The 16,503-nt window shown below is 36.9% G+C and overlaps 1 protein-coding gene across 1 annotated transcript; it reads left to right on the top strand.

Annotated features, from left to right (window-relative positions):
• Positions 1-861: 861 nt before the first annotated feature.
• On the top strand, positions 862-15,814 carry LOC139692749 (death-associated protein 1). The gene is made up of 3 exons (XM_071590998.1): positions 862-1,050; positions 1,181-1,298; positions 14,879-15,814. Exons 1-3 carry the CDS (start codon positions 1,002-1,004, stop codon positions 15,033-15,035), a joined length of 324 nt encoding a protein of 107 aa, XP_071447099.1. The 5' UTR covers positions 862-1,001; the 3' UTR covers positions 15,036-15,814.
• Positions 15,815-16,503: the final 689 nt, after the last annotated feature.

Here is a 16,503-nt window from a genome sequence, read left to right as displayed (position 1 = left end):
AGTGTAAAAATCATTCGCTTTGACTGGGACTCGAACCCAGATCCCTCAATATCCAGTCAAGTGCTTTAGCCACTTAAGCTACCGAGGCCTCCTTTTAAATTCTGAAATTTTGGGGCTTTTAAAGGAACTAGATGTTGTGACGAAATACCGTACATACAATGTCACAGGCATTCGTAGTCGTGCGCGACGCGCCACTGTCCACGAGGTTAAAGCCAACTTTAAACACTTATGGTGTTTATACTTTAACAAATTCCAAAGCTTTTTAAAAATGGGTCCCAATAAGTTCGTCAATGCCCACACTATTGGGTTTTCCCCCATAGCCTAGGGCTTAGTTATTAGGATATGTTATGATTGCTATTTCTTGTCAAATAAATGTCCACTTGTTTGTTTTTGGATTGTATAGTTTTTAAAGAAAATCAATTTTTAAAATGAAAATCAGTGTAACATGCAGAATGGAGTCATCGAATAAACAACTACCTAACAACCGTGTACCAAGTACTCTACACACATTTTTCAGGCACCCAGGAAGAATTTTGTTTATGAATGAATTCCAAAACATTACAGCGAAGCATCCCAATTTCATGGTGCTGTCGAAAGACAGTGAAACAGGTACATATTTATTAATCTTCCTTTTATCATTTAAATACCAATTGATGTAACTTCTGTTGTGCTATCTGATTTTGTTTCCTCAATTTTTGTGCAGCAGTTGTATTTTAATTTCCGTGATTCCCTATATCTATCATCAAATTCACCGGGTACGACGAGGCCTATATATGGCTGCCTAGCTTTGTGCTGCCATCTTACACAAAACACGCCAAGTAATAGGCCTTTCGAAGGCCGAAGGCAAAGCAATCGTTTTTATTTTGCTGAAGTGTCAAGCTGAGCCAGCAGATGGGATCACGTTGATAAGCAATCGAAGTGGCATACGTGGTAAATAAGAATTACACAAAGGACGAAGTACGTAAGTAGTTTGCTGTATAACGTGTACGTACATTGAAGAAATGTCATCGGCTGAAGAGTCTCAGCTAAAAGCTGGGCATCCGCCTGCAGGTGAAATGCAGTTTTATTATTAAATTTAGTTTCTGGAAGATGCGTCTTACCAAGGGCGGTAGCACGTCGTGATTTATTTGTGTGCCAGATGTATTTTACTTAAAATGCTCCATCCCAATTCATATTGCAGTCAAGGCTGGTGGAATGAGAATAACACAGCATAAATATCCTAAAGATGAGAACAAAGACGTCAAACCAAGTAAAGAGGAGGAGATGGAGCCATCGACAAATTTGAAAGTCTCATCTAGGTATGTATGATATTTTTACTATCGATGAAAAAGTTATCCCTAAGAAAGAAGGAATTCTCCTAAATATCTCAAGTTTCCAGTTCTGCCGGCGTGCCACCATTCCTGTGTCGATGGAATTCAATATTAGAAGCACACATTTTATTTAGGCACTTCCTGACTTAACCTTCTCTCTAGATAATGGCCTTGTATTTTTTTGCGTTCTATGTTCTCAGTGCATCGTTTAAGGACCATGTACAAGTTATGCCGGAGAAGAAATACTGCCGTCGCGAAACGTTCCTCAGTATCGGTACTATATAACTGCCTCTTCTAATTACTTCTTATAAATTTGTTCGCGATGAGTTGACGCTTATCTGGTTGATGGGTTGCGAAAAACTTAGTCATGGGAGTTAATGTTTGCTTTCAAGGTAAACAGCAGGTAAACATGTACGGTCAATGAGAACAAATCTTCATGATACTTGCTCTAAGCCTGATTTATTTTCACCCAATATTTCAATTGAACTAGATATTTGCTTTCCTGAACAGAATTAATAATTGTCTGGGAAAATATGGCAATGTCATCAAGTTCCATGGTTTTTAGTAATGAGTTCTGCTAAAATTACATGCCAGTAAATGGTTCCAAAATAATAAATGGTTTTATGATTTAGTTCCAATTCGGTTTGCAGAATGCAGTTATACTCAGCATGAATATTTCAATCCACCTCGTTGACTTCTTAATTACTATTTTGCTCATTTCATGCGTGCTGTAGTAGCCAGAGAAATGGGGTTCGAATTTATTATGTCATATTTTGGGGGCTAGGTAGAAGAAGAGACCATATAGTCTTATTCTTGGCACAATAAAGAAGTTGAATAAATACATCAAGAAATAATTTACTCCCTTCTTATTTTTCTTCCGGAAAATTTACATTTTTGTCTAAGCAACTTGGAAAATGGTCTAAAACTCTTTTAAATTAGGTTTAACAGAACCCAATTTTTTAAAGTGCCTATGTGTGGATTTTATTTATGGTTTCAGGTTAAATAAACGCTAATTGGCATTTTTATTTACTGATGGAGGTATTATAATCTTATTTCCCCGATAAGTTGTACAGGTCAAATCTTTCATATATCTGAACAGAATTTTCCCTTGTTCTTATTGGTTCTTATAACTTAAAATTGGTGCTGGTCAATACAATATCACCAGCATTGCCAATGCCTGCCTTAATATTGTTCTCTCTAAGCAGTTACATAGTCTCATCTTCCAAATTGGTGTATAAGCTGTGAAGTGATAGAATTAAGAGAATAAAAACTGTAGGGGAGTGGAATAAATGAAAGTGTGGTGGACTGAAGGTACAACTTTTTCTCTAGATGTTTAAGAGGGTAGTTCTCTTCTTTTCCATTGACTTCTCTCGACCCAACTTTTCAAAGTTCTTCATAATTTGTTAATCATTTTATTTTCAACCATTTTCCTTTGACACTGCGTTTCACCTCATAGTCTTTATCTCAGCTGATCTTATTGTCTCCATGTCTCGCAGCCGTAAACTCTGTATATTTTTAATAAACCATTTCATTAGGTGTAGACTAGTGGCGATTAACTATTAGTATTAGTTCTTTCTGGTAGAATGCCATTCCTGTTGTGTTACTGTATCCCGCTTGCTCAGTCCATTGATAATGACCTGAAAAACTAAATAGCTGAGTTTGTGTACTAATTCAGTGTAGCTTTATAAAGTATTATTACCTTCCTTACTTAGATTAACCATTTCCGTGGTTATTATGAGATACTTGTCCTCTTTTCCATATGAAACCATAAATACAGTTATCAACCCGGAGGTTGGTTTGATAGAGTTCTCAATGCTAAGCCTAATGGCATCTCAATTCACACGTCAGGGTAGTGGGGGCAGATCCTTTTTGTGTGCCTCCTATGATTTCTCGGGAAGATCTGGTACTCAAAAACAACACAGCCTGGGGTGAAGCTGAGGGTGGCCAGAGGTGTGCCTGGGAGCTTTGAACCACTGGCCCTCTGGTCAGTAGTCCAACTCTCTACCTACTGAAATACTGCATCACTCCCTCACGATATGGGATAGTGTAGGGTGTGGCAGCATCATTTGCTGATTTGAATTCACATCCTCTTCAAAGCAGCAAGTAATGCGGCACCACCCTGTGTGTATCATTGCTGACCATGAAGTCATCACTCTTACGCAATCCAATACAGAAACAAAGTGAGGGAAGCAATATCACATTAATACACATCTCCCCTTCCCCAATGTCTTCCTTTTCAATGTCATGGCTGGTGCCTATGACTCCCTTGACTGGCACATATTATTGGCTGGTTTGAATGCGTTAATGATTTAAGTGAAGTGACATAGGGAAGTAGAATGAATGGCATAATTATGGAAAAATTGATACAGAATGTGCAATTAACTTTATCTTTCATTTTGTAATTATTTTTATTTAGCCTGTAAAATCTTGAAGCGAAAAATTTCTTGGTAATTTCTCTTTTGTATTAAGTGTGTAATATTATCCGTGACATTCAAACCAGTATGACTTTTGGAGAACATTGTATTGCCCCCTGTTGGGAATTGAAGCTCTCACTTAATGAGAACACTCTGATAGGTGCAAATTATGCAAAGGTGCAATTGGTGCATTGCCATTTTGGTTGGCTTAGACACGCATGGTGAAGGGTCCAAAAACATCACCGGTCAAAGTGTCCGAGTGCAATGTTTGTTTGTTTATGAAGGAGAATTATCCTGCATTTCATCTTGACTTGTTTTAATGGATTGTTTTGTGCAAATGAGGCAAGATGGGGATGAACCCATAGAGGATGGACGGTGAGGAATGCTCAATCAATGTTGTACAAATAACTACCTCATTACTAATTTTTGAAGAAAACCTTTATTTTATGAAACTTAATCATATGTGTAACGGTCTCATAATGTCCACCAGGTTTTACCATTGATAGGGCCATTTGTGTCAGATAACACTCCAAACAGTGGAACTCACCTGTGGTAGACCTCGGGTGTTTGTTTTGCATTGTGTGAAAAGTGAATCCTGTCCATAGGTAATTTTAGTATCTCATGTTTCTACATTTATAGTTTAATCATTTATTCATGAAATTGCGTGACCAAAATGTGTATGGATGGTAATTACGGACAGGGGTGCCCTATCTTATTTATTTTCTTCTGTTATGTTCATATAAAGTAAATACTCGCTAAGTGCTGACTAATTCTCTGAGTAGTTGAATACATGAGTTGCACTCTAATTACGTAATTCTTGTGCATTTTGCTGACCGCCAAGTAAGTGAAGACGTGTGACTGAATGCCTGAAGAAGTCATCTTTCTTTCTTGTCCAGGGTTTCAAAAGCCCATCTTATATTTTTAATTATGCGTCAATAACGCAATTATGCCATCAAGGGTGGATTGTGACAATTCCATCCCCAACTCAGTTTCAACGTCACTTGTGGGAGTTTTTCAACTTTTCACACTGATCCTAAAATTTAAATTAAATTTGGAAATATTGATGGATTCATCCCAACACCACCCGTTTTGGTGTCTCCGATTTTTTTTCATACAAATTTCTCAACTGTTTCAAACATTAAGCCTCCCAGTCTCATGAATGCTCCTAGGTACTACTTCCTTGAGCATAGAGTGGCTTTCTCATGCTGCCCTCCCTCTTCCCCCGTCCCACTTCTCGCTGATATTTTAGTGGTTAGGTGGGAGAAGAGACTCCGTAGTCTCAATCCTGCCCCAAAATGAAGATGACAATTTATCTATCTGTCTCATCCTGATTTGGTAGACTTCCCTCAATGTTGCCTGCCTTTGATATAGTGGACAAAAGCTATAAAAATGGTAAAGAGGAAAAATTTTTCCCAGATGGTGTAACTTCAGTTTTACGGATATAATTTGGCATTGTTGGAGGTGGTACGGCCCCTTTCTCTTCTTCTGGGGACTTTTCAATGTTTGATTTATTCTGAAGTAACTCTGCTTTTGTGGATTCCAAGTGAAAATGAAATCTTGAGTGGCACTCGAGCTACATGCCATCAACTGGATGGATGCTCTACCATTTATGATATCCAGGAAACCTCATTATGATTGAAATATGTCAGATGTTTATGGAAACTAGTGACCCGATTCTTTGGTTAAGAGATGGTGCTCGGGAACAGTTTCAACCACCATCAGAGTAATGGATGAGCATGCAGGAGAAACGCAAAGCAGGGAAAGCAATCGTACAGTGCTACAAAGAGTAGATTCAGAGTGTGTTTCAAGGCATGCATATCTGGTAGGAGGGAATGAGATGCATTGGTCAAACACCCACAGTTTTTAATCAACAACATGGTGTTATATAATCAGAGTACCATTTAAATCAAGCGTTTTGATGCTCTCAAAAAACTATAAATCATAGCAAATGATGTTGAAATAATAAATATTTTGTTGATATATTCTATTGTTTCAGGCTTCACTTCGTGGAAGTATTTAATATCCATTACTAAAAAAGAAAGAGAGAGTCGTACTTTTCCACAGATTTTATTATACAGTACAACGCGTTTCACCGACTTGCGGCATCATCAGGTACAAATTTGCAAAACAGACAGAGCAAGCATATATACCCTCAGGACAGAGTGGGGGCGGGGAGGGTTGGAAGGATTTGAGGGGGGTGGGGGCTCGCAGGTGCGTTGATGGATTGTTTTGACCATTTCCAGGCTAGTTTTTCTGAGAGGAGTGGGGAGGGGTATGGGAACAATTGCTCATTACAAAGTGTCGTGTTGGGGTTCACCAAGTGCCTTCTAATCTCTAATTGCTCGAGAGCGTCCATTTTTAATCCTTTTGGGAGTGTGTGTAATATCTCTGGGACAAAGTCACTGCTGTGGTTGAATTCTAGTAAATGCTTGGCGAAGAGAGAGTTGTTATTCTGATTTTTGTGACACCTAGCATTTTGTTGATAATTTATTAATCTAATGATATCTCAGAATGCATCCGATATTTTTGGATTATTATTTAATAATATGTATTTAAATCTGAAAATTGATGTTAATTTGGGTACAAGTGCTGCCAAGATGGTATGGAGTAAGGGCTTATGTTGTTTTTTTGCATAAATAGGGTAAAAATATTCAAAGTAGCATAGGCTAGGTCCAATTTGGATGTACGTTTCTGGAAGCTTTTTAGATCGTAAAAATAGATTTTTTCAATTATCTTTTTAGACACGCATGGCAGCAAATGTTTCATGCTAAATAACATTTCAATTCATTCCCTTCAATGAGGAGTGACAATCAAACTGATGAATTCTTTCTCCAGCTATTATATCATGTACAAACTTATATTATGATCCATACTGACAGCTGAGCAGGCACTTTGTATCTTGTGAACAATTGTTGTTAAATTTGATAGTCTCGGATTATTTCTTTGATATTTAACTTTAAAAGTCATCATTTTTTTTCAGTAACCTACTGCTGCAAATTTTGATGTTTCGAAGTATTTCTTTCAGAGTTACGTTTTTGAAGTGCATGAGTTCAATTTTTCGAATTCAGTGTCCATTATGCCTGACCAAATCAAATCGCATTTGTCCAAAGCATCTGCAAAATTGCATGCCCACAGACACCACCGTGATGAAGAAACTGCCCACAAGCATAAAAAAAGCCTGTAATACGAATTGAATCCAGTTACAGCTGCGTAGATAAATTGATCTGGCAAAGCTGGGCATAGCTACTAGTTGAGGTATATAACTCTTTGCATTCCATATTAAGGGTTAGAATAACTGGCAATTCTGCCCCAAGCAACTGGTCACTTAGTTATTTTCTTTCCTTGATTGAAATCTGTCCAAATTTGCAACATGAACTTACACATGTAGCATTTTGAATCCAGTATGAATTGAATAAGCGAGAATAGTCTAATAAGTTCTTTGCCAGAGTTATTTTCTTTTGCATTTTTGCAAAAGTCTACGTCAGTTGGACGTTGTCGGGCAGATGATCATGCATTCTCTTGTCATGGCAGGGTATTGGGTTCAGCTTCAAATCTGGGTGGTAAAATTAGGAATGACCTACTTAATCCAAACTGATTTTCTGGGAGCCAGCAGGGAAAGGATATGAGGGAAGGACTGATTAGCCTATGCATTTAACATTCCCTGGTGTGTAGTGTGAGATGAGTTTGATGGTTGAGTATCCTCAACTAACCAAGCAATCTTCGACTAGATAGTGTGGTTTCTCAAAACTTTCAAGGGGTTCTCAAGGTGACACCAGGCTCATTGCCAGACACTAGTCTGTGATAATCCTTTCATCTCTGCCCTAATTTTCTTCTGCATTTTAACTGCTCCATTTCTTGGAAGTATTCTGTCACTCTATCATATTCTTAGCTGCTCTCGACTGTTCTGAACATTTGCATTCAAGGGTCTAGATAATTTCTCCATTGCAGTCATCTGGTCCTTTTGCTTAGTTTTTATCTCTCCTATATCAGGAATCATTGCATTTTTTCATATTGCCACTCTAGAAAATAGCCTAAGAAAATGCATTGAAAGCTTGTTACTATTAAGGTTCTCTTGGTGTCATTCCATGTCAAATTACCAAGCTTATGAGTTCTCTTGATATTTGGCGTTGTATTAACAGCATGTTTGCCAAAGTCAAAATTTATTGAAAGCATTTGTCTTCATGTTAGTTTCTGAGGGACCTATTTTATCTGCATAATTCCCTTTTAGTGAATGAAGTTTTCAGATAAGCCCTTGAAATTCATTAGAACTAAAGTTCCATCTAGACATCAGATGTAATTTACATGATATTTAAAACAAAAAGACATTTATATTCAAATAAAAATTTGCCTGATTTTTATAATAATAATTTTTGTTTTACCTAGGGACCATAACAATGAGTTAAATTACATGATATAAGCATGTGTGTATAGAATTCATCAGTATAATGTTATAAATTCAAGATTACTGCTTGTTGTGTACTGTCGCTGTTGGAGAAAATATCAGCTTAGTTTTGCTAAGTTTTTACATAAAATGTTGATTTGCTGTTCCCTAGGAAGATTCGGTACCACTGATTAAATGCCACGGTTAAAGCTGCTTAAATGAAGCAAACCAATTTTCTGTTTATAAACGTCGTATGTTTTTCTATGAAACCTTAACTCCTTTTTGTCTTGAGGCAAATTTCATAAGGAGTGTTCTGATAAAAATCATTCAAAGAATCAGAAATTATGAGTTGAGTTCTGGGAAGTGACGACAACATGAACCTCTGTGTGTATTGTGTTAAAGAATGTCTCATGTGGGGATACAGTTTTTTAATGGTTAATGCAAAAAGTACATTGGAAGTCAGTGGATATTCATCTGGGAATGGCCACTGTGAATATAAAACAGTGTATGACGAAGACAACTGTTGCCAATTGGCAGAAAATGTCCTCCGAGGACCTTGAGGAAACTGGATTTGCCAAATCCTGGCCATGCACAAAAATAATAAATCAAGAGATGTGATTGCTCAGACAATGACAGAACAATCAAGTCAAACTGTCAACAAAGCATCTGTCAGTGTCAGTCCAACAGTGCCAGTGGTACTGAACAAAATATTATCTCCCATAATTTGCAGCACCAGAAATATTTTGCCAATTGACTCCCTGGATCATGGCAAAACAAAGAACAACAGCTAAATGAATTTGATGCACTGAAGGTAAACAATATACTAGAGTGGTAAGGGGAGAATGAGGTGATGAGATGGTTTCCATAACTTCTTGTTCAGGACCACATCAATACGGTCAATTCCCAGTAGCACCAAGCCCTGGAATATCTGCATAAGGCTCAGAAAAGCCAGCCTTTAATCTTCAGGAACCATCATTTCGCACCACTGTTTACATAGTCACCAAGTTTGTTGATGTACGAGGCAGAGAGAAGTGGAAGGAATTGAACATTTTGCACACAGGCCGGTTTTTTTTTAACTCTGTAACTTTCATATTTTTGGATAATGAAGGGATTTGTTAAGCGACAGTGATTCAACACGAACAAGGATATGAAGGATGCAGCTGACATTGGTTGAAGCAGCAACTGAAATCTTTATCAACGGATGGAATCCACTGCTTATCCTAATAGTGGGATGCCTGTCTAAATGCCATGAGTGGTTTCTTTTTAACATGTTATGCGGTATGCCAAATGAAATATTCATATTACTTGTTTCCTTGTTTCTTATTTTACTTCCATTCTCATCCAATGGCTACTTAAATCTCAAATGGGTTTGATTTGAATGTGCCTTATGATATTACTTTCACTAAATCTATGTTTCCTTCTGTCAGTGGAGATACGTCTGAATATCATTCATTTCCTGATGAAGGAAGTTGAATAAAAAAAGAGTTGAAATAGATAAAAATGGGACAAATTCCAAAAATATTGCAGGAGATGCCCCGACAGTAACTTTTAACAGAGTCATCTGCTAATATGCATTTCAATGCAACATTTTCTGAGTGTAAAAATCATAATTTCAGAGTGTAAGAGGATGCCTCGATAGCTTAACTGGCTAAAGCGGATGGGCGGACATCGACGGTTCCGGGTTTGTACCCCGGTCAAGACGAATGATTTTTTATACTCTGAAATTGAACATTGAAATAGATTAAGGATGTTTTAAGGTCGTGGAAGGTTGTAGAAGAACAGAAAAAAAATGAAACCTTATGTTAGGGCAATGCATACTTAAAGAATATGTTATGGAAAATATAATACCATATTATTAGATATCACCTCTTAACTGAAGTGATATTTTTGAAATGTGAACAATTTTCCTTGCTTTTATTGAATAAATAAAATAGTGTGTGTATGTGTGATGTATTTTTAGGAAAGTAATTATTGATGAGAAAATTTACTTTGATCACATTGTTTTTTCAGTAGCAAATAAGTAACCAGATTCATAGAATGCACATATTTTATTGCACAAATTTACATTCATGAATCCCACTGTGTTTGTAATTGACCTGGTCTGCAAATTTCCATCCTGTGCTTTAAGAATTGAACTAAACTGAATACCATCAAGAATAAATTATAAAGCCTATTTCGTTGAATATCCTGTGCAAAGAAAACTAAAAACCTAGATTCTTGTTAGATTGATGCCAGCAGCCGTGTCGATTAGTCACGTGGAAGGCTCTTTCAAGGAGGTCACAAATTGATTATTAACATATTTATATTCACCACCTAATGATTCAGACATGAAATTAATCAGAGAGATGGTACCAAGTCTTCTTTCTTTCATTGGTGATGGAAGCAAAGTTTAAGGTGATGAAAATGAATGTTCAGGTAATATGTTTTTGTGGCATACAAAAATATTCGGAGCAACATTGCGGAGATAGAATGTGCATATTTTTATTGGATGGATTTGATTTGACACGTTTTCATAAAATTCCTTAGATTTTAATTGCATTGAATGTTAAGTTGCCTTCAACTGTACATATTTAAAATATACTATTATTTGAAAAATATATTTTTTATTTCCTCTAGCTTGTCATATAAGATATCAATGTTTCATAAAATATTTCTCCTTATTTAAGTCATTCAAAAATCTGTTGCATATTTACACGTTTTTATTATTCACATTAAACTGAATCTGTTGAACATCTGTTGAGATCCTGAACACCCAGAGGAAAATAAAGCCTCAAAATTTGGAAACATTGCATCAAACCACATGAATGGAGTCTGCTTGTCAACAAATACACGCAAGTGATGTCTCTGCTTTGTAAAGATCAGAAGAATTAGTGATATGATGCAAAAGAAAAATGATTCGGATTAAATGGTTGAAAGAAATAAAACATTTTAGAAAGACTCAGTGGAAAAGAAACTGGAGGAATGAAAATGTGTTCAGGTTAAATATTGAGCATATTTTGCAGTGTGGTAGCTAGCTAAATTGAATAAGAATTGTAGATAGATTGTTTGAAAATTAAAATTTAAGAAATGCAATTGAATGTGTTTGGGTATGTTAGCAAATGGAAGGGTAGTGTAGAGAGCTATAGGAAACCAAAGATGGGCGACTACTGGAGGTGGTAATTTTTGATTTGGTGTCACTTTCTAGAATATTTTATCTGTACTGAGTGCTTCCCACTTCAATATTTCTGAACAAGCCCTTCCTATCATTAGTTTGAGAAATACTGACATTGAAACAAATCAACATGTTGTGTTCAGAATGTGTACACGTGTGCTGTGCCATAAGTGCACAAACTGGTGCAGTCTGGTGGCCATGATGCAGACTATAGCCCCATTGCCCACTAGTGGCGCTAGTTGCCTGTGACCCAATGAGACCCGTCTGTGCTTGGCGGTTCGTCGAGCTGTGCGTATAATGGTGCCAGTTATGTTAGTTTCTGTCGTCCTTGTTTTTACTGTTTGCCCAAAATGGAAATTGACGAAATCACGGAGCAACGAATCTACATCAAGTTTTTTGGTGAAGTGCGGTAAAAGTTATCTAGAAATCACAGAAATGTTGGCAGAAGCTGTTTATACAGTGATATAGCACTGAAGGAAAAACATCCGTGTATTCAAGTGGATTAAGGGTTTTAAAGATGGCCGACAAGATGGCCACGAATGATGATGCAAGGCAGGGGTGACCTTCAACCACCCGTGTCCACGACAACATTGATCGTGTGCAGTCCCTTGTCCTTACCGATCGTCGGAAAACCGTCCAAATGATAGCTGATGAACTGAATTTGGGAAAATCAACAGTGCACACTACAATTTTGACTGAGCATGGCGGATGGATCCTTCCTTTGCCATGACAATGCACCTGCACATTCATTCAGCATTGATTGTTCGCCAGTTTCTGGCAAACATTTCAATCACCTTGATCCTTGATCATCATCCTTATTCACCAGATATCACCCCCAGCAACTTTTTCCTATCTCCATAATGCAAAAATGTGATGTCACAATAAAGCAAGAAAAGAGGAGAAAACTCAAAAGCCTAACTGCCGAGGACCTCCAAGGTTGCTTTAAAGAGTGGATAAGAAGATGGAATAAGTGCGTAGCAACAAATGGAGAGTACTCTGAAGGGGACAAAATCTATGTAGACTAAATTTTGGAGAATAAAGTTTTTATGGCCTCAGTTTGCGTATTAATTGGGCAGAGTAGTATTATGAATGTTATATTTCCTCTACTTCCATGAAAAATATGATTGTCTTTATTTCAATTAACAGTTATGAGAACCTTAAGAGTTCACTTTCTAAATTACTACAGTTTTATTTGAAAGTTCATTTCCAACTGGTGGTTCAGAGGATTTGCATAATTTTACTCCTACCCATGTGAATTTTATACAACCCTCCTTGAAAGGCAGAAAAAGAAACTTACTTCCGAGCATGCTTGTGAAAAGTACATTAAATGGGGAAAACACATCTTACTGTTACACCTTGAAATTTTCTTGATCACCACTATTGAAAGTATATCTTGTCACCCTTTTCTGTTTTGTGGAAAGATTTAACTGTATGTAGTATAGTAACCTTTGAAGGACATATATTTTTACAAGCTGGAAAATTCAAATAACGGGAAATCACCACAAGTTTCCTTATCAGAGTCACTGGTTGAGGTGCATTCAAATGCAAGAATCGTACAGTCAAGGCAGCCCTGGGCTATTTTGGTCAAAGACGATTGACATTATTCCTGTGAAATTCTTGCATTTGCACGCACAACGGCTAATGGCTAGGATTCACTCTAGGAATTTCAACCGGGAGTCTAAGGATGGCAGGAAGAGGAATGTTTGTTTATTTCTGGTTTATCCTTGTGCCATAAATTGGAGACAGTTTTGGTGTTCTGGAAATTTTAATCATTGGAATTAAAAAGATAGTTTGCAATCTCTCTCTCTCTCTCACATCCAACTATCTTTGAGTTATTCCTTGTGTCCTGAATTTCCTCTTGGGCTGAATTCATTAAGTCACTGAAATGGACGTCATAATTGGGATATCCATTAAATCTTCATTTGTCACTATTGTTTGCGTATTTCATCTGGATTCTTCAGCTTTTCTGTTTCTTCATCCCTTTTTATGTTTTCTGACTGGAGCCTTTCCACCCAAGAGTTTTCATAGTATGTCGCCATTACCACCAACGTCCACATGGAACTGTTGTCACCTAAGATATATGTATAAAGTGGTCGAACTGTTTAACCAAGTGATCATCATGCAAATCTCGCTTTTTGTTGCTTCGAGAGCATTTCTTGAATAAAAATGGTCAGTGATAACATTAATGTAAATAACTGTAAATTTTCAAGAGTAATGTGGTGTAATTCTTGAAATTTGTGTGCACATAGCTAAATATAACTGATAGAAAAATTTAAAAAATTACATTTTCAGCTTTAATTTTTCTCTGAAAATCAATATAATTTCTCTCCATTTTATTTGCTCACTGTAATTATAAGTTTTTAACATTATGTAGGTCAGCAGAGTTCCAAAATTACATGATGTGTCTTAGTTAATATGTGTGATACATTTACTTTCAAATAAGCACGGTAACATAACTACTGATTTTAAAAGCACCAGTGACACCGGAAAAATTTTCTAAGGTTAAAGTAGACATTTATTGTGCATCCATTGCATAGATTGCATGCATTCATGATTTCAATTTTATTGCTTTGGAATGCCACATCACTCAATGGGAGTATTTGAATGTTTGTAATCATTATTGAGATAGTAATTTTGTCTTAGTGGCTAAATATTAGATGCAGGTTATGAAGTTCATGAGGAAGAGTATGGCTAAGTGGAATGTTGAAATAGGAGAGTGAATTGGCGGGAGAAATACAAAGGTGGCAGGAGAGTTGTGTTCTGAGCCTATTGATGGGCAGGGGGATTTGAGAATTGTGATATAGGGGAGAATGACTGAGGGAAAAAAGAGGAAGGGGTGATCAAAGGATAGGGATGCTGGATGGAATGAAGGAAGTATTCTGGATTGAAGTGTCTTGGAGTCCGTCCCACCCTGAATATTATGTTAAGATGGACCCGTGAGTCCACAAATGGGCAATGGAGAAGCAGGAAGGAAATTGTAGGGACTTGGGAATGAGTATCAAATTCCAGTTGTATTTGAAGAGGAGAAGCAAGAAGTAAATGGGTTTGTCCACTGCCTGTAACTCTAGGCGTGGGGGGATGGTCCAGAGTGTCCTCTCTTGTAAAAGCATTTATTGAGTTAATGAATGAATGACTGGTGAGGATATATGTGCATGTATTGAGTAAGATTTGGATGCTGTGCGTACATGCATTGAAACTTATCTTCCTTGGCGAGTGAGTTTGGAAATTTGATGGTGAAATTACCTCAGCTGTCAGTCATCTCCCCTAAATCTACTGGTACTACTCCTGTGGGGAACCTGAGAAGACAGATTAGTCACCAGACTAGGCCAGCCAGCAGTTTCATAGAATGGAATATGACAAACTTTTGCCACATTAATTGGTAGGCCTCTGCCAATGCATTAATGGGCCCTTAATGATATCGGAGCCTGAGTAATGGATATTAATTTGACTTTTAGACCACTAATGTGAATTAGGGTATTGTTAGTTATATGGGTATAGTTAAAAAAGGGACTGTTCACTGCAATTGGTAATTGTCTGGACACTTGTGAATGAGAGAATCAATTATGTTCATTATTTTGTTTTACAAATTGCCTATTGACCGATTGTCTTTTTCCATGTGCAGCCCACCAAAGACTACAACAGTGTCTGGAGCTCCAGTGCGTGGCAATGCTGATTTTCCAGTTGAAGCAGTCCAGGCATTCCACGAGAAGCCACGCCCCACACACGATTCTCATACCCATCACACCAAGCCTGGCAACATCCATCAGCCAAGGAAGTGAAACCATTCTTTTTTCAACGGGATATTAAAGGAGCCAACGAGTTCCAGTCAGGGTTACTTTTAGGGTTTTGAAGGACAGAGTTTAACATTACTCTCTTAATGTACTGCTGATTCGGCATTAAGAGACTGTGCATTGAATGATGATGTTTAATGGAATTTTTAATGTCCATATTTTCTGGATTTATTTTGATTTATTGACCATTTCACTCTGCTTTAGAAATAATGAAAGAGTGGGTGGAAGGGATGGCATTCCTTGCAATTTATATTTCTTTTGCTTTTGGAGCGGTGTTTGTAGGTAACTAAAAGAAAAATGATTTTTTTCATTTATTTTCTGTTATGTTTTATGTGCTAATATGGATTTGTTTAATGTTAATTGTTATCGGTCTAACTTCATTCTTTGTGACAATGTTTCTCAACTGTACTTTTCACAGGGTAGTTAATTTTATTTTTAACGAATGCTCTTTTTATTTTGCCAGGTGTTCTTTAGGGGACATTTTTTAATTTTTTCCCATATTTTCTTTCAAAGTTATAGTAGTTTGTTTTTTTCTTTTCAATTTGGGTATAAGGTTGGTTTACTGGCACGCACTCATTCATTCCCCCGTTAATTTGGTTCATTTTCAATGATTGCTTTGCAGTGATAAAATTTCTTGGGATTAACTTCCCCTGATTTGTTAAAAAAAAAATGGCTAGAATATAAGGATTAGCGGAAGTACTGCTTTAAGAAGAAATGTTTATTTTTTAAAGATTTCATCAGTGAAATAAAGAATATGAACAAGTTCACCCATAACACTTTTATTATTCTGTACGCAGTGGACGTGTTTGCTAATGCATTCAGGTTTGAAAGTGTTTCTTGAGGGGTTACACCTCTTGCATGTCACAGGTAGTGAAATTAAAATTCTCATACTCGAGAGTGAGTCCCAAAATAAATTATTCTTAATGGTAAGAAACACGATTGCACCACTCCTCGGATGATGTTTTATTGTAACTGTTTTGAACGCATCGTTGTACTTTGATGATCATGTTCAAACTGTTAATAATAAAACATTTAATGGAAAACTGCAAGTGTGTTTCTAGCCGTCATAGGGCAGTTAGACCAAATCAGAGCTTATGCTGCTACTTATAATGCTAATTTTCTGGCAAAAACATGCTGCCAATTTTTGCTTAATTAATGTAATAGGCAAATATATCTGTATAAATGAAAAAGAAACACTTTGTTCCAATCCACCACTTTATTACAGGTACGACTAGTTTCGACGCTACGGCGTCATCCTCAGGTACAAAGTTTAAAGTCACAATCATTGTATATATACGCTTTCCAGAAGAGGGTATATATACAATGATTGTGACTTTAAACTTTGTACCTGAGGATGACGCCGTAGCGTCGAAACTAGTCGTACCTGTAATAAAGTGGTGGATTGGAACAAAGTGTTTCTTTTTCATTTATTAAAATGAACTTCCACAAAGTTGAG

Source organism: Hetaerina americana, unplaced genomic scaffold, assembly GCF_022747635.1.
Source record: "Hetaerina americana unplaced genomic scaffold, ioHetAmer1.1.p SCAF_40, whole genome shotgun sequence".
Lineage (NCBI taxonomy): Eukaryota > Metazoa > Arthropoda > Insecta > Odonata > Calopterygidae > Hetaerina > Hetaerina americana.
This window is presented reverse-complemented; position numbering and strand designations above follow the sequence as displayed.